Consider the following 19,112-nt stretch of genomic DNA (forward strand, 5'->3'; position numbering starts at 1 on the left):
ACATACTGTTTGTTTTGTTTTTGTTTTCCAGATCTCAGTAATACCGTGAGGAAACTGGACATAAAATAGAATCAGTTCTTTTTTTAACTTGACTTTTTAAATAGAAATTGTTTCTTTAAGTGGATTACTCGTAATCTGTATTTTTGTTTAATTAGAAATTATTTTCTTTATAACTTTCTGTATAGAAATGCTTGACAAGTTACACTTCCTTGGTTGTTGTACTATAATTTGTATGGTAAAATTCTGGTAGGAACAGAGACCAGTAATTTACCATAAGTTTTTTTTGGGGGGGAGGGTTTACAATAAAATGTCAATATATCATACAGTCTGGATGTGTTTTTCACTCATGTAGATATTATGCCTCAGTCAGCATGACCGTATTTACTACGGCAAAACCACATTTTATTTTTTTTAAAATATTTTAGGAAGTACGGTATTTTACCGTATTTTAAAAATACGGTAGAATCCTGCATTTACAACATACGGTAAAAAACTGGCAGCTGTGGTTGCCAGAATTTTACCGTATATTAAAAATACGGTAAAATCCTGCATTTACAACATACGGTGAAAAACTGGCAGCTGTGGTTGCCAGAATTTTACCGTATTTCAAAAATACGGTGAAATCCTGCATTTAGCAAATACGGTAAAAAACTGGCAGCTGTGGTTGCCAGAATTTTACCGTATTTTAGAAATACGGTAAAAAACTGGCAGCTTTGGTTGCCAGAATTTTACCGTATTTTAGGAATACGGTAAAAAAATGGCAGTTTTGGTTGCCAGACTTTTACCGTATAAAGACGGTAAACTTCTGGCAACTCAGCTGCCAGTTTTTTACCGTAAAATGAGGCCGTTTTTTTTTACAGTGTGGGATTGATTGATATTACATGAACAACTGAGATTGAATCATTAAGGAAGCTGATGGTCAAAACCAAATTTAGGCCAAAAGAAGCAAAAAGTACTTCAGGTGTATATTAGTTATCCTACAATCCAACTTTGTTTCTTTTGCATGAGTATATTGAAGGTCTTACGCATTTTTAAAGCAAAAAGTAATGCACAAACACCAAATCCCAGCATAACAGAGAGCTCCATAAGAAAAAAAGGCATATATCTGTATGTGAGATGTATGTTGGATGGCTGAAATGTCAACTTGATAAACTTTAATTTTCCTCACTTGTCCGACATAAGAACACAGATGATCCTGAACTAGCATGCAACAAGCAATTGTGCTACACACATTACTTGTATTGGCTATAAAAGATTTGACAGTATTACATGTAATGTAATCACTAATCAGCTGTGTACAATGTCAGCATTTCAGTTCAGATCTCTACATATTTTACAATGAAGAGTTGAATTTCAATTAGTTTATAACAAGGAAGCGCTCAGTGTAAGCGTCTTCACTTTGAACTGTGTGCATACAGTACACCAGTCTGTCCAAAAAGAGATTGATTTCAACTTAAATGCAGATGCTTTGACTCTCCCAAACATCCCGGTTTAGGAGAGAACAAAGGGAAACTCAAATTTCATTGTTGAGCTAATTAACATTCTTTAACAGTGACCTGCTGAGAGTTTGAGCTTTATTCCCAGGGTAATAATTAAAAAAGCCGTATACCTCAGACATATTGGTATTGCCTTGCCTCCATACAAAGTCAGACAGTCTGCTTACTGAAATTACCTGACAGCGCAACTCAAGAAGGGATAAATGTTACAAACTCCTTCAGACGGAGGCACAATTAAGTGCAATTCTGTGGCTAGACAGGTAGAAGCAAAGACAACAAATTGTTTCAGCCAAAGACGGATTTTAAAAGTCAAGTGGTGTAGTTTTCAACCGCACTGAAAGATGTGGGCTTTCAGCACACCAGGTAGAACTAAAAGTGTTTAGTTCAATAGATAGATAAAGGATTGTTAAGCTGCTATTGCAATGTCTGCTGGCATTTTGAAAAACATGTTTTACACAAATCTCAATGAAGTGAAGATGATTTTGTGGTGAATTTGTGATTCTGTTTAACCCAGATTAGTTTGGCCTAATTACCTTCCTACACAATTCTGCCAGATTCTCATCTCCTTTCAGTGCTCCATCAGGACTTTCCTCCATTGAAGTGGATTTCTCCAGTAGAATTTCAACAAAGCCAATCGGAGAACAGAACGAGAGCATGTGAATGATGTTAATTTTTCTGAGCTGTGTAAGAACTGTAGTCTGACACGTCCTCTGCTGCAATGGCCGTCCAGTCCGTGTTGGCCACGCTTCCAAATATTGGATTAACGTTAACATTTATCTTGTTCGGCTCGGCACTTCTCTCTTCGCTGCGAGGTGTGGTCGTTTACAGCGCAGGCAATTACCGGTAACCTTCATAGCTTCGAACTGGCAGATTACATATGTCATGGCCAAATGTTAGTGACAGAGTCGACGTCTTCAGCAAGCAATCTTTCTCAACAGCTGGGGGTCCAGACTCTCTGCACAAAGTGATGAGTAGAACAAAGAGCTGCTTTTTACCAGGTTGATCTAATTTCAAATACCAGATTGAACTTGACAATAATTTATGCTTTGTTGTCCCCAAAGGTAAATTTATCACGGACTCCAAGTTGAACTCCTTAATGTTTTGACTCAAGCCAATCAATCATGCAAACAAGCAATCTTTATGAAAAGGTCGCTAAGCTCAGGTGAAGTAACTGTTTTCCAAAGCATTAAGCCTAGAATGACCCTTGACCCCCCTAAAAAAACTACTTAAAATGCAGAAGCACCTTTGGCCTTGACATGCACAAAGCAGGTCATCAGTTTTCATTACTGTCTAGCTCATCTCTGATAAACAGCCGCAGCCCCAGGTCACAACACTAATGGTTCTCCGAGCAACTCGTCTCTTAGACCTGGCTTTCCTCAGAGAAAGCTGCTTCTCACCTGCCAGTGCCACTTATCTCCAACTTTCACCCAGGTCACCAATTAGTTAGCCACCGTCACTCCAATTATTCTAACCATTCCACTCGGCCCACATGTGTTGCGACAGCCCAGACAGTAGACACCGTCAGAAAAATAGCTCCAGCTGAAATCTGTCTCGGGAACGGCTAAAACAACACAACACATGGGGTTCAGTAAGGCCACGGCCTCCGGACAGGCAGACACATGGAAGCTATTAAGGTTCCTGACAGCGTATAGCTCTGTTTGGGTCCTGTCCAGAGATTCTGCTATCATTAAATCAGGTGACACTGAGTGCAATTATTAGCAGCTACATGTCATGCTCGGCTGTAAATTCAGAGACAGACAGTAGTCAGAATGCCTGCTTAGACTTAGTGGATCGGAATCATGATTTGGACTCGTATTATAATTTTGCACATGTAAATAAATGCAGTAGCAAACATAGACTATATATCGACATATTTGATGACAAGAGCCACTATGGTTTTCAGAAGTAGTAAGCAGCAAAGACAGTGGGATCTTGCAAGTAGGCAACACCACTCCCAAACTCTGGAGTAAGCCTGACAGACACATGCAGCGCAGGCCAGGGATGAAAAACACACACATAAAAACAGGAGTTTCCTTTTCATTCCTCTGACTATCTGTTCAACAGCTTCCAGCAGTAAGTGCTTCATCCACCGACAGCCCAGATAAATAATATGCACTTTAATGTCATCTTCAGACTTTGTCACTTTATAAACACAAAAGTTGACCTACCGTTTGGAAATCTCGTTTTAAATTGAATTAAGTCTCGACTCTGAAGAAGCTATTGTAACACCTGAAAATTCAATGAAACTGTTAGATTTTAGCTCTGGCTGTGTTGCTTAAAGTCTTTTACAGCCTTCAACAACTATCCTTCTACACTGCCTCATAGTTAGCTTATTCCATGTTCTAATGTCTTCTTTATTTTGTTGTCCCGACATCATGATGCTGTCACCAACATGTCCCCCTGTGGGGTGGTGTGTTCAAGGTTTTGTGTCATGTTAATTATACAGCGTTGTGCAGCTAGCCCAGAGGGTTACAATTTGGTCGCGTCTGACCAGAGCACCTTCTTCCAAGTGCATGCTGTGGTCCTAAATGGCTTGAGGGAAAAGTAAAAAGGGACTTTTCATGGCTTTCAACTGTGGTGTTCTTCTTGCTACTCAGAAGGCAACAGATAGTTGTCCTGAAAACAGATTCTCCCACCTGAAGTGTGGATTTCTGCAGCTTTTCAAGATTTACGACGGGGTTCTTGGCTACTTCTTCTAATTCATTGAAAGTTGAGAAAATGTAAAAAAAAATAAAATAAAAAAAAACTGAGGCGCTGCCATGAAAAATTCAAAATCCTAGACACGATATATGTTCGAGTGAGTACAAGAGGATAAAAAGCCTCATAATTTAGCTCAAATCAAGTCACCAATTCTTTTAAGTTTTGAATCAAATTTCTGGCAATGGACTAGAAAAAATATACAGTTCGATTTTATTCAATTCTTGCCCGTTTCCATCTGGATTTTAGAAAACACAGAGAGAGGCAACCAGTAAAGAATTTACCCCTATCTGCACACACCCTCATCCTTTTTGGTTATCTCTTTTCGAAGGACAACACACAGATTGGCATGCAGGCTCAGAGACAGATACCCTGCAGAATGTGTGTCATTAAAGCTGTGTTGTGATTCAAGCCTGGTGAGCTTCTACCATAGATGCTTTTGAATCCAGAACCAGGCTCAAGAAAGCACTTTGTAACTTTAATCACCCACTCAACAGCTACCTACAACGGTGGTATTCTCAACAGCAGTGAAACCACCCAGGCTGGGAGAGCGAGGAAGGAAACTGATACAACTGCTACACATATCAGTCAATGAGAACTTTTGGGGCTGTCTGAGCTCTTTCTGACAAAACACTGCATTAACCCATTAAACCAAAAAAAAAGACAGTTTAAATCTCTTTTTTTTTCACCAGCTCATCCAGTGACATAGATGCTTTTATCAACAGTCCATGAAGATACTCACTGGGAAGAAAAGCTGCTGAAGACAGATATATGGCCATGTTCTCTCTGCTAAAATAACAGAATATCACATTCCATCGAGGTAACACTTTAAAAGTCCTTACGAGTCCACTTCTATTCTGACAACTCTGACACTGATGGCACATGCACGACAAAGGATTTCTACATGTCAAAGATCACAACATTGAAAACGAAACTTAACCTCAGTTAAATGCATGTGCAGATGTTCCTTTGGATCACTTTTAACCATATTTGTTCAATAAACCATACAGGTTTTGGAAACTTTCACTGCCACAAGGTAGAACTGTCGAAATTCTTGTTGGTATGGTAACCTACAGTGGGTTAAGGCAGTAGTTTGACATGTCATGTAAGAAGGAAAATGAGTAGAAAAACAGAGATGCACCCAGCATTTTTTTTGGATCAGCCCTAACACCCGACTAGGGACCACCAGAACCCAGTAATAGCAACACTCTTCAGTAGGGTCGCTATTATTGAAGGAAAAAGACTGGACGTAAGCTATGTAACAATAAATGAAACCATAGTAGTAAGTATTTTGGTCTCTTGTTCATCAGTGATGGCAGGATGAAGCAGGAGATAGATGGATTGAAGCTTCATCTCTTTTAATTCAACCATTGCTCCAATCTGGTAAAGAAACATTCACTGTTCTCTTTGAAAGGGCTAATGGCAATGGTACCCAACTCACTAAATATGCCCTCTGGCCAATGAATGACTTGCAAAATGAGCTGTAGAGACACACTGGGGAGAAAGATGTCTGGATTTCCCTTCTGGATCTTTATCCCCCACAAATAGGTCTTGTTACAGTCCAAGGGCTTTGTTCTGGTCTTCTTTGTTAATGTTTGTGTTTCAGAGCTCCAGGTAAACTGATTGGAGGCTGATTTCATGAAACTGGCACCGCTTGTACGTGTTTCTCTATCACTCTCCTTCTCTCTCTGTTTTTCTGCCAGTCATTTGGGGGATTTTGTTTCTGTTTGTTTTTTCTTTAATAATTAAAATTCTGAGTTATTCCCATGCATTGCTTCCCTTTATTTATTATGGTCTTTAATCCAGCCTCCAACAAATTGGGGGCTTGTCCGGGATGATGAGTACAGGAAAAATGAACTATTTTATAATTTTGAGAGTTTAACCCCTGCCTGTCATGAAACGTGCTGAGTCTGCAGTGACTGGGATTATCAGATGTTAGGGTAAGGATCTAGATTCTCTACAATATACCCACAAACACTGGTGTTTTTATAATTCCAGCTCCATCAACTGAACTAAATGTGAAAAGAAAATGCTAAGGTCAATTAAAAGTGTCACACATCTTTTCTGTATAAAATGTGGCACATGTTTGGAAAAGAAATCTTATTTTTCTATCCCATACAGCAGCACAATCTTTACACTGTTCCTGATAATTTATGGCTTAGGAAAAATACGTTATCGTTGCTGTTTTTATACTTTTTGTTATTACAGCTCTTACCAAAATTGGGATCTGTGAATTAAAGCAAAGATTGGTAAAATGCAACAAAAGTCAAATAAGTGCATTTCAGCATTCTAAATATTTAGTGAAGCTAAAAAACATTTTGTGTTTAGTTCCAGTTGGACAGGATTGACATCTTTTTTAAAATTTTGGGTCTTTCATGAGTTTTCTTCAAAGATTGCTTGGAAAACGAAAGCCAAACAAAGATTATTAATGACCACCCGTGAGCAAATGTTTAAAGAAAAAACAATTTCTTTACAAGTGGGGAGAAGCTGTATGACAAGTGGGGCACACTTGGCCAGTCTGCATTTCCATGTGTTTGAACCTAAAAAGGCCTTTGAAAGCCTCAAACCTCTTCAAAGTCCCATACCTGCCAAACTATTCGGCACTCCAGTTCCCAGTTTTGATTTCGAATAAGAGCCCTCTTCACAGACACATAGAGAGAGAAAGAGAAGAAAGGAGTCATAAAGATGACTGACCCTGACAAAGAGTGCTATTGTAACTTCAAAAATAATACCGAAATCCAGCCTCTCAACATCACATGCTCTCAGTGTCAATAATTTCATGGATATACTGTATTAGAAAGCTAATTGTTATTCTAGGAATAAGTATCATCTTGGGTTACTGCAACAACTGAAATGAACTAAAAATTACAATAATATCTGTACATTTTAATAGAAATTACGTTTTTTTTTTTTAGTTTGTCCACCATATGTTGGACATACAGCTAGAAAACAATCTTTAAGACTATGGAAATGTTTGAAATTGCACCAAGAAATCATATGCTGTCAGGAATAAGACTATGTGAGCTCTGTCCAATAAACACACTGTAACAAGAACTACTAGGCCACAGTAACAATAACACCCTTTGGTGAGGAAAGGGTTACTGTGTGAAGACACAAAGTTCGTTTATTTCACTGTCAACGAGGCATTTAAGTGACGACACATGAGGTATAGGTAGCTGTTTAAAGGGAAACAATATTCTGCAACATGTCTGTTTTATTTAATGCCACAAAATAGAGCAAGAGATAACAGCAGATAACAGGTAGGCTAAAAGTAACACGACAAAGTTCAAAGTCTTGTCATGGAATGTTTGGGATTTGGAAAGGCTGGTAAACTTTTTTGAACTCTTAAAGAGTCATAGTTAAGTACCTTAAATCAAGGGAATACGAACAGAGACTGCTATTCTTAAGTTGCTAAAGGCAGATTGAAACGTGAACTCTATTTTGCAGCATTCAAAATTATGTGATGTTACTAAATAGCATTTAGAGATGCTATTTATGATTCTTAAAGAGTTATGATTTCCACACTAAACAACCAAGCTGCAAGATGTATGTTGATGTATTTGGAAAAATCATAGTTTTTTTCCAACTATTGTTTGGCCACATTGTCTAGTTGGTTGTAGAGAACAACCTACAGCATTGAGCTACTTGAAATCAAAGATTATTAATGAAAATGCGAATGCAGTTCAAACCTTGTAGGACAATATGCTGATTCAAAAAGCAGCAACTACAAGTGTTTTGCAAGCAGAACAACACGCGTCAAGTCACGGTATATGTCAGACCCTCGAGTAGCAGCGTGCTCCGCTCTCCTTCCCATAAAAAGACATGACAGGCTTGTTAGTCTTGACTCAATGTGGCGTTCAAAGAGCACCTTTTATCACTCCATCTGAGAGAGGCTCCGATCTGATAAAGCTGAGGAGCTGCAGCCTGGGTCACCTCACAATCCTAAGTTGGGATCACCGGTTCTTTTAATCCTCCTCCACCGTGTTTACCTCGCTTTCCTTTGATGAAGCCCCACAGGTGTCCTGGGAAATTTACATTTCTTCCTACCTCCCATCTCTTACATGCACCAGAAAGTGTTATTTGTTGTACATTAATCACTTATGAGTTCTACAATTACAGAAAGTTGTGATTAAAAGAAAAAGATTGTGATTCAGGACTTAATATTGAAAGGGATATTGTTGCACGATCGACTTACGTCTTTGCGGTCTGAGTCAGACCTCAAAGACGTAAAAATTATAAAGACATTAAGAAGAAAAATGGTAAAGAAAAAGAGGAAATAGTGTGGGAAACAGAAAGACAATAATTCCAACACAGATGACAAATAGATCTAAAACGAACAAGTTCAACTTCACGAGCCACACTTTGAAGTCAAGCCTGCAAATTGAAAAAATACTTGACCCCATGAATTAGGCTAAAATATCTCAAAATGCAACAAATAATGTCTGATTTGAAACACATTCGAGGACAGATGCGAAACAAAGTAATTGGCATATATTCCTCTGGAATGGTTTCAAAACACCTAACAAAACTGCTCTAAGACCCAATCCACGATTCATTTAGAACGTCACAAAAGAACCCAAAACCACATAAAAAGCGCTCTAGGCCTCACTTTTCCCAGGACAGTTTAACCTTCCCCTTCTTTTCACAAGCAGTCATTGGGTAAGTGCAGTTCATCCTGGACAAATCAACTGTCCAGCAAAGGTAAGTGTTCAAGGTTTAATAGTAAGGAAGAGATCCATGGGAGAATTGTCAAGGTATAAACCACTGCTGACCAAAAGAACAAAAAATCTTGATGAGGACCAAGACTTACAAAAAAAAGCCTTTGGATGTAGATTGTTGGGGGGAGGGGGGGTTGCCCATTGTGATCTTAAACACAAGCACACTGCAGGAAGAGGAAGAACACTTCTGAATGGCTCAAAAAATAAATAAAAAGCTAGTCCAAAATTGGCCCAAAATCCCACCACAGTGAAGCCGTCTATCAGGATTTGATAGCAATTTTTACTGCCAAAGGGGTGACACAACCAGATGTTAGGTTTACAAACCAAACATTGTTTTCACACAAGCTCACATTTTTCCCCTTCTTAAAAGAAGCCACCAGTTGAAAATTGAATTCTGTATTTACCCCAATCTTTGATATTGATCAAATATAACCAGGTTAAATATGATTTTGCAGTTCTCTGTATTGTCCATGGAGGTCACTGTTGAAATTCAGAATCTCTCATTTACCACATGCTTCTTAGAAAGAGCAAGTAGTTTTGCAGACTTATAAGTACGTATATTTGTATTTGTATCCGTGTTTGTGAGCAGCAAAGTAGAGGCTGAAGTTGTCTAGAGTACAAGTACTGAGATGGTCACAATAGGACGAGAAGGAAGACCCCAGAGCAAAGGGCGAAAGATCCAGGAAGCAGAATTTGTAATACGAAATGAATGTATGAATGTAATGAGGCATCTGATGTTTTTTCTAAAGGGTGAGTATATTTAAACATGTCCCAGAGTAGGGGTGCAGTGAACATCTCTGGCCCTAGGCTCTGTTTGCCATACACACACAGGCCAAAAGAGTGAAAGGGCAAAGCATCATAAGGCGTCATTGGCCTGGCTCTCCAGGTCAGTCCACAGACAATGGCCACCATCACACCACAAAGGCCGACGCCAGACAACAAGCAACTCAAGAGCTCTGCCCATGAAAGATTTATTGCATTATGCAACAAAAGGCCACCTTGAGAGCTGCCTTTGAGGAGTTCAGGGAGGGTCTTCCTTCGAGGTGAACTTCACTCAGTCATGTTGCTTTTTCTGCCACCCAGATCCCTCACCATAAAAGTTCTAAAGGAAACAGGGGGAACGCACAAGCAGGCTCTCGGGCGGAAAACATTCCCCCCCCCCCCCCCCCCCCCCCCCCCCCCCCCCAAGTTCTTTTGAATGCAACTCCAAACTAAATCGTTATTACTTCTAACCTTGTCTGAGCTCCTGCCAGAGAACTTGGCAAAGATTGCTCCAGCAGTAGAAAAGCAACAAACAGCAAACAGCCCCTGGAGCCAGTTTTGCTTAATTAAGTTGAGAGAGGCTTTCATTAAAACCCCTTAATCAAGGCTGAAATCTTTCAGGTATCGTAGAGCACACACACAAAAAAAACTGTGACTGTGACTGACAAGAATAAAAATTTTAAGGCAACATTAAAGACCGTGATTCAGAGAAGTGTGCGCAGGTAATGAGGAGGTAAGTGTTTAAGGGTGAAACTCAGACAGTCTGGTTACAGGCAAATGAGTTGGGCTGTCTGTTACCCGAGGCAGCACAGGGTTCATCGGGATGCGAGGTGTTTCGTCTCCTCTCGTGTCGATAGACGAGATGCGGTTTGTTGTGCTCTTCTTCGTATTCCGCGCCAGACACGTTCAAAAGAGGCTCCAAGAAGTATTCGGCGTGCTGCGTCGTAAATGTTCCGACCTGACGGAGAGAAAAGAGATGTCATTCACGGCCTTGGCACAAAGCGTGTGATTGCAAGTGAGAGCATATACTGTGTGTGCTCTGCAGGGTTCAGTTTACAACTGGCTTTCATTGAAACTAAAGTAACGCTCTTATTGCCGCAGGCGAAACTCTTAAAGAGTTTGTCTGCTTTTGATGGGAACGTATGGAAAGAACATACCGAATCAGAAATCTCTTGTCAAAGCTCACTTTGAGTCACTCTTGAACTTTTACCCACGACAATAACGGAACATTTTCAAACATTCTGCACCTTTTTATGCATTCATCAATAAGCAAGCGATTCACTGCAACTGTGTGAACAGTCTCGTGCGTCTGCGCAGAAGCTGATCTGTCATGTGTTCACAACTTTGGAAATGTGTTTCCCTCCTCACACGCTGACAGTGGGAGGAGTGACATCATCATAAAAGAAGAGAGCTGCAGACAGAGGAATGCTAATATTGATTTGGCAGCTCAGCTTCTCTCAAAGCCTCTTAGCGCTTTGAGCCATGAGGCACGGTGATGTTTGCATGGTAATTTCATGCGCACACTTAAGCCGGATATTGGACCCTGGAATGTTATCTTTACGGGAGTGTTACACCACAGCCGTCCCCACAGGTGATGGGCATTTGACAGCGGGAAACGTATGGATAGGATACGGAAAACAAGTACAAACTGTGTTTGTTCACTAAGAGTGGAAGGATTTGTTCACAATTTGTTCTCAACACCCTTCCAGTGCAGTGTTACGAGACCATAGAACGTCAAACTTTGACACCTTCCTGTGCTTTACTCCGTCATCTTTCAGTTCCAAGAACTCAATGTGGATGAAGTTAACCAGCTAACTGTTGGATAAAAATCTGTGTTAACATAGTCTATTAATGTCTTCTGTTGTGCACTGTGAGCTCACTTTGTTCCCCATATGTAGAGTTCCCCAACTCTCTTCAGCGTGCACAGAACGTTAGCTCTGGTTAAAAATGATGATGGCAGCACATCACAGTTCTGGCTTCTCCATGGAGGAGCTAAGAAGCCAAATGAAATTGCTTAGTCACGTAAAGGATTTGATCATCAGAGAACATAAAGTAGGACTGGACACACTGGCCACAGGCCAGTACTGCAATCTAATCATATCCACAATGGCAGCACTCCAAGTAATATAACAATCTTAAGGGCAAATCTGCTATTTGCATTCGGCCACCGCTCTGATTACATTCATGAGGCTCTCCTCAACCAGCGGAAACAAGCGCTCTGCACATTCCACAATAACATCTAAAATGTTGAATATTGTGAAAAGGTTTGTTTTTCATTTCAGAAGCTTAAATGTATTATATCTTACAGATTCAGTACACATAGAATGAAAGCCTGTATTTTTTTGGAATTTTGATGATGGGTTACAGGTAACGAAAATTCAAAATTCAGTCTCTCGAAAAATGTTAACATTACATGAGATAAATTTAAAAATTATCTTTTAAACATTTTAAAACAGTTCTTCAAAGAAAATAATAAAATTTGATAAATTAATTGGAGTTGGCAAGTCGGCACTGCACTAACGGCACTGAAATGCATTTAGGGGTATCTCTCTAAAATGAATAAAAACTTTTCTTTGGATAAAAGAACTTTAGTTTTTCTTTAGCTGAAAATCTGAGGTGATGTGTTGTCAACTGATAATCTGTGCACAACCTACTCAACTCAAAATGAAAATAAACATTTTTACACCTTTGTTCTCCTGTTGTTGCATTTTAAAACAACTTAATCTGATGTTAAGGTATAAGAAATTAAGTGTAACTCTCAATGATTTGTTACTAAAGCTTTGTAGGAATAAGAATTACATGAAAATTTCTGCAATTCAATGTTTAGTGAGATTATTTTTAATGATGTGCACATTACAGAACATTTAAGTGAGACCACGTTTTTGCACATCTAAGCACTTTATAATTAAATATAAGGCAGCTGGTGCCTGTTTTTTTTGCAATGCTATGTATCGTGAATCCGATTTAATCCTACAACTCTCTACTAGCAGCAGTCTGAGCACACAAATGACCTGTTGCATCACTAGAAAGAGGCAAAGCTTTAGTTTCCCAGTGTTGGCTCAGTAAATCTTTCAGACGTTTGGCTAGAAAGGAGGGTTGAACTGGACCTCACAACCAACTGACTTCTATCTGAACTAAGATGACATGGCTTTTTTTTTTTCATCCCCCTTCTCTGTGCTGAGTCATCCAAAAAACGGTGGCGACCTCTGAGGTGAAAGGGCCCGTAGAAGAGTCGGGATCCCGATCTTTACATCGTTTAGAAAATAGAAGCATTTCTCAGGGCAGAATGACCCATCACACACTTCTATTATGGGAGAAAACCAAGAGCGCCAGCTCCGCGGGGAACAAACATTTCCCACGGTGTGAGCAATCCTTAAGTTCCCCGCAAAACCTTCAGGGGCGGTTGTCTCCGCTGCAGAGCTTTCTCCTCTTTTCTGTCCATCACGGCGAGCTCACTTTGAAAAGAGCAAAGAGCCCCCTGAACTCCGCGCCCCCCTCCCCCTCTCTCCCCTCATCAATCGCCCCCTGGGGATGGCTTTGAGTAACTCCGGACGAAAATGGGAAACCTGCATTTTCCTAGAATGACCCCTTTGTTTTATGGCTTAATTATTCTTTAATGACCTCATCTCAACACAATGCGACCCAGACCAGCAAGCCCCAGTGAACAGTTGAAGACACATTTATGACCCAGCAGCCTTTGGTGCCGCATCTATTGTCCTGTCATCCTCAGTGAGCGATATGTTTACAAAAAGGAAGCAAACTTGTTTGGATAAGTGAGTAATATGTCGCGGCTGCGCAAAGAGGTAACGAAATGCTCATCAACCTGATAATTGCGCGACACCGTGCGGGGTCATTTAGATGAAAAAAATCAATTTGTTTAACTTTTGACTTAGTTTTAGAGCCACCTGTCCCTCTCTAAACTGTACTTGCAACAACAGTCCAAAAATAAGAATTGCATCACTGAAATAGATGCCGCAACGGGAATAGTGAGACTCTAAGTCTACGGTCGCCCTGTACCCACCCCCCACACAGGATCCCACTGGTGCGACTGAGGTCAACCCCCTTGCTCCTGGTCCAGTAACCTCATGTGACCCATGAAGTCATCCCCTTCAGCACTTATCAGATTCTCTCCCACAGGAGTCAGCAAACTAAATCAGTCCAGCACGGAGGATTCCCGCATGATTAATATTGGATTTAGAAACCCACCACTCTCCTGAACTGTATTACAGGCTCATAACAAACTTTTTAAACTGGTAAATCTGTAGAGAAAAAAAAACAGTCATAACCCTTAAAAGACGACTTGGGGGACACATTTCAGCGTCTGTCAGCTGGTTTATTAAGTTTGCAGCAAATGAAACAGAAAAAAACATATATTTATATATATTTTGGGTTCAAAACTGTTTACTAGGAATTATCAACCAAGTGTGATCAAAAGGCAAATGACATCATTTGTCAGCGATCGTTTCATGAGGTTGTTTAGGATTTCAGATGATGTCACTCATGTTGAATCATGCTGATGTTACAATGGGTGAAAAGAATCTTACAAACAAGCCAAATAGTAACACAAAACGGTCTCACTGTTGCAGTGGCACCACACACACACACGCACACACGCACACAGTGAGGACTTTGCATTGGGTTTCATTCATTTAAGTAACAACATTCATGTTCCACCCAAACATTTCCCCTAAGTTTAACCATTACTACCTTATTTCTAACCTTAACCAAAACTTGCTTCCCACTTTACCTCTAAGCCAAACAAGAATATCACAATAGCGCTGCAAGAAAGGGAGGACCGGAAAAAGGCTTCCACTTTCCACAAATTACCTCTCTTTGTTGGCAGATTTTGTGAAAGTGATCCTCAAGTACAAATTCACATATATGACATATTTTCATAATCAAATGCATTTTATGTCTAACCTAAACTCAGTTCACAACTTGATCCTAACCTTTGCCCCTATCCTAAAGCAGCACTTCTTCTTAAGGGGCTCAGACGTTGTGCCCAGGAAGGAGCAGTGGGTCCTTACAACATAGTATTTGTTAGAAAAATTGGATTTTCAGCTGAGAAATGCTAAAACACACACACACTCACCAACACAGGCAGCCTTTAAATGTATAATGTTTAAATGAATGAACTTAGGACAGAATAGTAGATGAATCAGTAAGAGATGCGGGTCATTCAGGCACCTCACCATTTTGCATCACTGCAGATTTGGTCATTTTGAGTCGGACTTTTTTGGGCACAAAATGTCGTCGTCTAGTGCTAGACATTTCATACCCATAATGCATCAGTTTGTATTTGCAATGTGGACATTTTGTATCTGCTTTGACAACCACTTATTTAAAGTTTTGCTTTGTTTTTGTGTAATCCACTCTTGTAGTGATTGTAATGTAGGACTCATAATAAAAATCTACCAGCAGGTAGTCACTTCAGTGTACAGCGACAGTTTTCTAAAACTCCTGAGGTTTCACTGTAGGCTTCAGTTCTGGTTTGCCATGTCAAGACTCTCAGAGACCTCCATCTGAAACTGTGTTATCTTTGGTATTTTTTTGTAGATTCACCACAGCATGGGAACTTTTTTTTTTTTTAACAGACTGTCAGGAACAAAGTGTCTAAAGATACAATTTCTGAATCTCTGCTAAGTTGTCTGGTATGTGTAGACAAAACACTGGCTCATCATTTGAATTTAAAAAGTCTTTTCATGTCTGAATGATTCATGGATTGGAGTAAAGCATCTCCAAACACACACACACACAGACCCCCACGCCCACCCCCCCACACACACAAACACACAACTCTGAGTCTGGTCAGGTACTGAAATGAAAATAAGTCAAAATGTAGGCAATAAACTCAAAGGAAAACTTAGAAAGACCTTCTTGAAAGCTCAATAAAAACTGATCTTGATCTCTCATAACTGAAACGTTTCACATTTCTTCTCATAACAAGCACACACATGGTTTTTAATGCAGCTCAAGCTTAGTCAAATCAAATAAAGTAGCTACTTTCAAACCTTCCCACAGATTTTCAATTGAACTTTGACTGGGCCATTCTACGAGAGGTGTCCTGTTTTGACCTTTTCACTTCCGGTATGATACCGATGTTGCAGCTTTGAGAATTGGACGATATCGATATTGACCCTGCACAATATCAGAATGAATCAGGCTTACCTTTATTACTTGTTTTGTACTGTGAAATGCTACAAAAGGTTTGATCAAATGAACAAAAGGCAGCAACAATAAGTATTAGTAACCAGTGGTCTGAGAGCAGAATTCAAGCGCTGCTGGATAGAAATGCTGTACTAGATAGAGTGCTTCTATCTGTGTGCATTTATCTACGAGTTCAGATTCAGATCAAGATAATGATAATGCTCGTTTCTTGCCTGATATCGGATTGATTTCCGATATTGATATCAGATTGGAACACCCCTGTGTATGACAAGAATATGCATTGTCATAAACCATTGTATTGTACCCATGGCTGCATGTTCAATGTCAGGCTCCTGCTGAAAGGTGAATCTCCATCCCTGATCTCAAATTCTTTTCCAGCTTCTAACAGCTTTTCTTCCAAGTTTACTCTGTATTTAGCTCGATCCTTTAACCATCAGCTCTGACCAGCTTCCCTGTCCTTCCTGAAGAAAAACATGCCCACAGCATGATACCACCGCCATCATATCTCACAGTGGTGACGGTGTGCTTAGGCACATTTTCTGCCACACATAATTTCACCAAAAAAAAAAAGAAAAAAGATTAACATAGCTCATTTATTATGCTCTGCTCCCTATACAATTTGTGTGTGTGTGTGGGGGGGGGGGGGGGGGGGGGGGGTAATATGGCGTTATTAGGGAGGTATAAGTACTTTTGCAAGTACCTGTCTTTGCTCCGTCCTACAAACATGAGGGGTAAACTGATCAGATCAAAGTCAAAATCTCAACCTTTAGACCGCATCACCCCCTAGGTAACAGAGTTCATGGATCCCTCCGTCATTACTCCAGCAACACTTGCTCTTGTTACACTCTTACACGCTTCACTCAGACTGCGGGTTCTGCAGGATATGCATGGATGGGATCCATTGAAATGGGAGAAAGCATGTCAGCATCACTTGATTAAAGAGAAACGGGAGAGTCAGCGGGACTCACCAGACCGGTGCACAGACTGAACACAGCGGGGTGCTCGCTCTTTGCGTTGACGTGCCCGCGGAAAAAGCAGTGCCGCATATCGCCGGGGTCGTGGAAGTGCGAGTCCGCGTCGCCGCTCCGCTCCGCTCCCAAGTGAGTCACGGTGTAGGACGGGGCGATGAAGCTGGAGTCTGCGCTCAGGTCGAGATGGAAGCGTTCCCCGAACGCGTCGATCCTGTAGAGAAGCCGCAAGCCCGACAGGTCATCACTTAAACTCCTCCGTCTCCTTCTGTAGTGCAGCTTGTGGGGGAACGATTCTCCGAAGTCGTTCACTCGGAGCGGAGTGACGATTTCATACGATGACAGCTGCCTGATGAAGCTCTCTGCAACGAAACATGGGATTGAGAGGCAACGCGGCGGCAATCAAGGTGTCGCCGTAATGAGTGATACGTTATGACCCATGACAAGCGAGGCGACTCGAGTCAGACCTACCTTGTTTCGGATGCAATCGGTACTGCAGAGTTTCCCTGGCGAGTGCTGACAAATGACACGTTAGTCCAACCAGCCAGATTGCAAGATGCATGATTTCCTCCACGTAGAGTCCGTCCGAGGCAGTACCCTACCCTCCGTCTCTGCCGAGCGGCGCGGCGCGACTTTCCCCCTCCACCCCGACTTCTCCGTCTGCTTCTCCTTGTTCCCCGGCTTGTCAGCAACAGGTCGTGGGATCCGCGGAGGCTCTCTGCAGCGCAACTCTTGCAAAGTGCATTGGCCTCATCGCATTGCTGAAAACGTGCACCCGCTGGCCTCTGCAAAATTGTCCGTGTTTATGACACATTCATCCTCTCGTCTCTCCCCCCCAGACTCCATTAAAAAAAATAAAAATAAATAAATAAAATACTGCTGCCAAATGCAAACTGCAGTGTTTTACTGAAAGGAGGGATCAGTGCCAAGTAAGCTTTCCCCTGGCCATCCTCTTCAGCACCCCTCGGTGCACCCAAAGCTCTCAATAACGGTGAAGCAACGCCCCTACAAGGTCCGGAGCCAATGGTGAGTGCGCGCACACCGCCACACATGGGGGCTTAAATGCTTCGGAGTAAAGACCGGTCGATGTGGGGAAAATCAGTCGCAACCGGGGGAAAAAAAACTCAATCAGTCTCATCACCAGGAATGTGTGTTTCAGTGGCCTGCATACAGGTGCTTCTCAATTCAACCAGTAACTCAGTTCAAGAAGTGAAGTTTATTATGACATAAAAGGGTATAAATGATTCACACACAGTGTTCATTTTGATGATGATCTTGTAAAAAAAAAAAATAAAAAATAAAAAACTTTGATTTTTTTTCTAGACGAATGAAAAGGAGATTTAAATACAGAGATGTCATGGTCATGGTTGGGCCTATGCGCAATCGTATATCAAATACTGATGATTTGTATATTTGTCCAGGAGACAATCTCTGACAGGGCGGTTCTTATTCCACTCATTCTGCCTCCACCCGCAGTCACTTAAAATGCAGTAACTTCTGTAAAATTAATGGGCAGGATGAAATGGGTAGCCCCAAGCAGGCACCCCTACACAAGACTGACCGACTAGACTATTTTATTGTTAAAGAAGTTTGCAGTTCACAGATTCCTGTGTCCAAGTATATACTTGGGAACCTACGATATGGCTCATACATATATGGCGCTTTGTCAAGTCCAGAGGACTCCAAAGTTGCACTATATTGAGTCATTAACCCATTCACACACACCTATTCACATGCTGATGGTGGTAAGCTACATTGCAGCCACAATTGTCCTGGAGCAGTCAGATAAAAATGAGGCTGCCATGCGGCAGCACCACCAGCCCCTCTGACTACCACTAGCAGCAGGCAAGGCTGCTGCTAGTGGTAGTCCTTGTCTTGCCCAAGGACACAATGATTGAGACAGACAGCATGGGTGTTTGAACTGGCAACCCAGCAGTTACAGGACCAAACACCTACCGCCATCGATGGAAGAAAGAAAAAAAATCTGTGGAAGGAAAAAAAAGGTATATGAACAACAAATAGAGTTGATGGCCGCTTGAATCTGCAGGACTCTGAACCCCTTAGAGAGTTTGTTCCAAAAGAAATGTCCAAGGTTCCACCGCTCTGTAGGAGAAGACCAAGTGTTGTCCTGTTGGCAAAAAGATTCTATGCAAAGCTTTCACAGCAGAGGTGCTAATAAGTATGGTTCTTCTGATTTAAAAAAAAAAAAAAAAGAAAAACATTTATCCCAGTTACCTCTTAGGGTAAAGAAGGTTGTTTTCTTCTTTACTTTCAGTGTACAAGAAAAGACACATTTCAGGCTA

At 41.0% G+C, this 19,112-nt stretch overlaps 1 protein-coding gene across 3 annotated transcripts in view; it reads right to left on the reverse strand.

Moving 5' to 3' along the window:
- LOC116736304 (A disintegrin and metalloproteinase with thrombospondin motifs 20) overlaps nucleotides 1-17,832 on the reverse strand; it is a 103,091-nt gene extending 85,259 nt beyond the window's left edge. For all 3 annotated transcript variants that reach the window (XR_004342531.1, XM_032588712.1, XM_032588713.1), the window contains exons 1-3: nucleotides 17,281-17,832; nucleotides 16,810-17,171; nucleotides 10,472-10,631 (exon numbers count right to left, since the gene is read on the reverse strand). Coding sequence is in view for 2 of the 3 variants with exons in the window: in XM_032588712.1 (XP_032444603.1) it covers nucleotides 10,472-10,631; nucleotides 16,810-17,171; nucleotides 17,281-17,371 (613 nt within the window). In the remaining variant the exon portion in view is untranslated. The remainder of the gene's footprint in view (nucleotides 1-10,471; nucleotides 10,632-16,809; nucleotides 17,172-17,280) is intronic.
- Between the last annotated feature and the right edge of the window lie 1,280 nt (nucleotides 17,833-19,112).

The sequence above is a fragment of the Xiphophorus hellerii genome, chromosome 2 (assembly GCF_003331165.1).
Source record: "Xiphophorus hellerii strain 12219 chromosome 2, Xiphophorus_hellerii-4.1, whole genome shotgun sequence".
NCBI classification, from domain to species: Eukaryota; Metazoa; Chordata; class Actinopteri; order Cyprinodontiformes; family Poeciliidae; genus Xiphophorus; species Xiphophorus hellerii.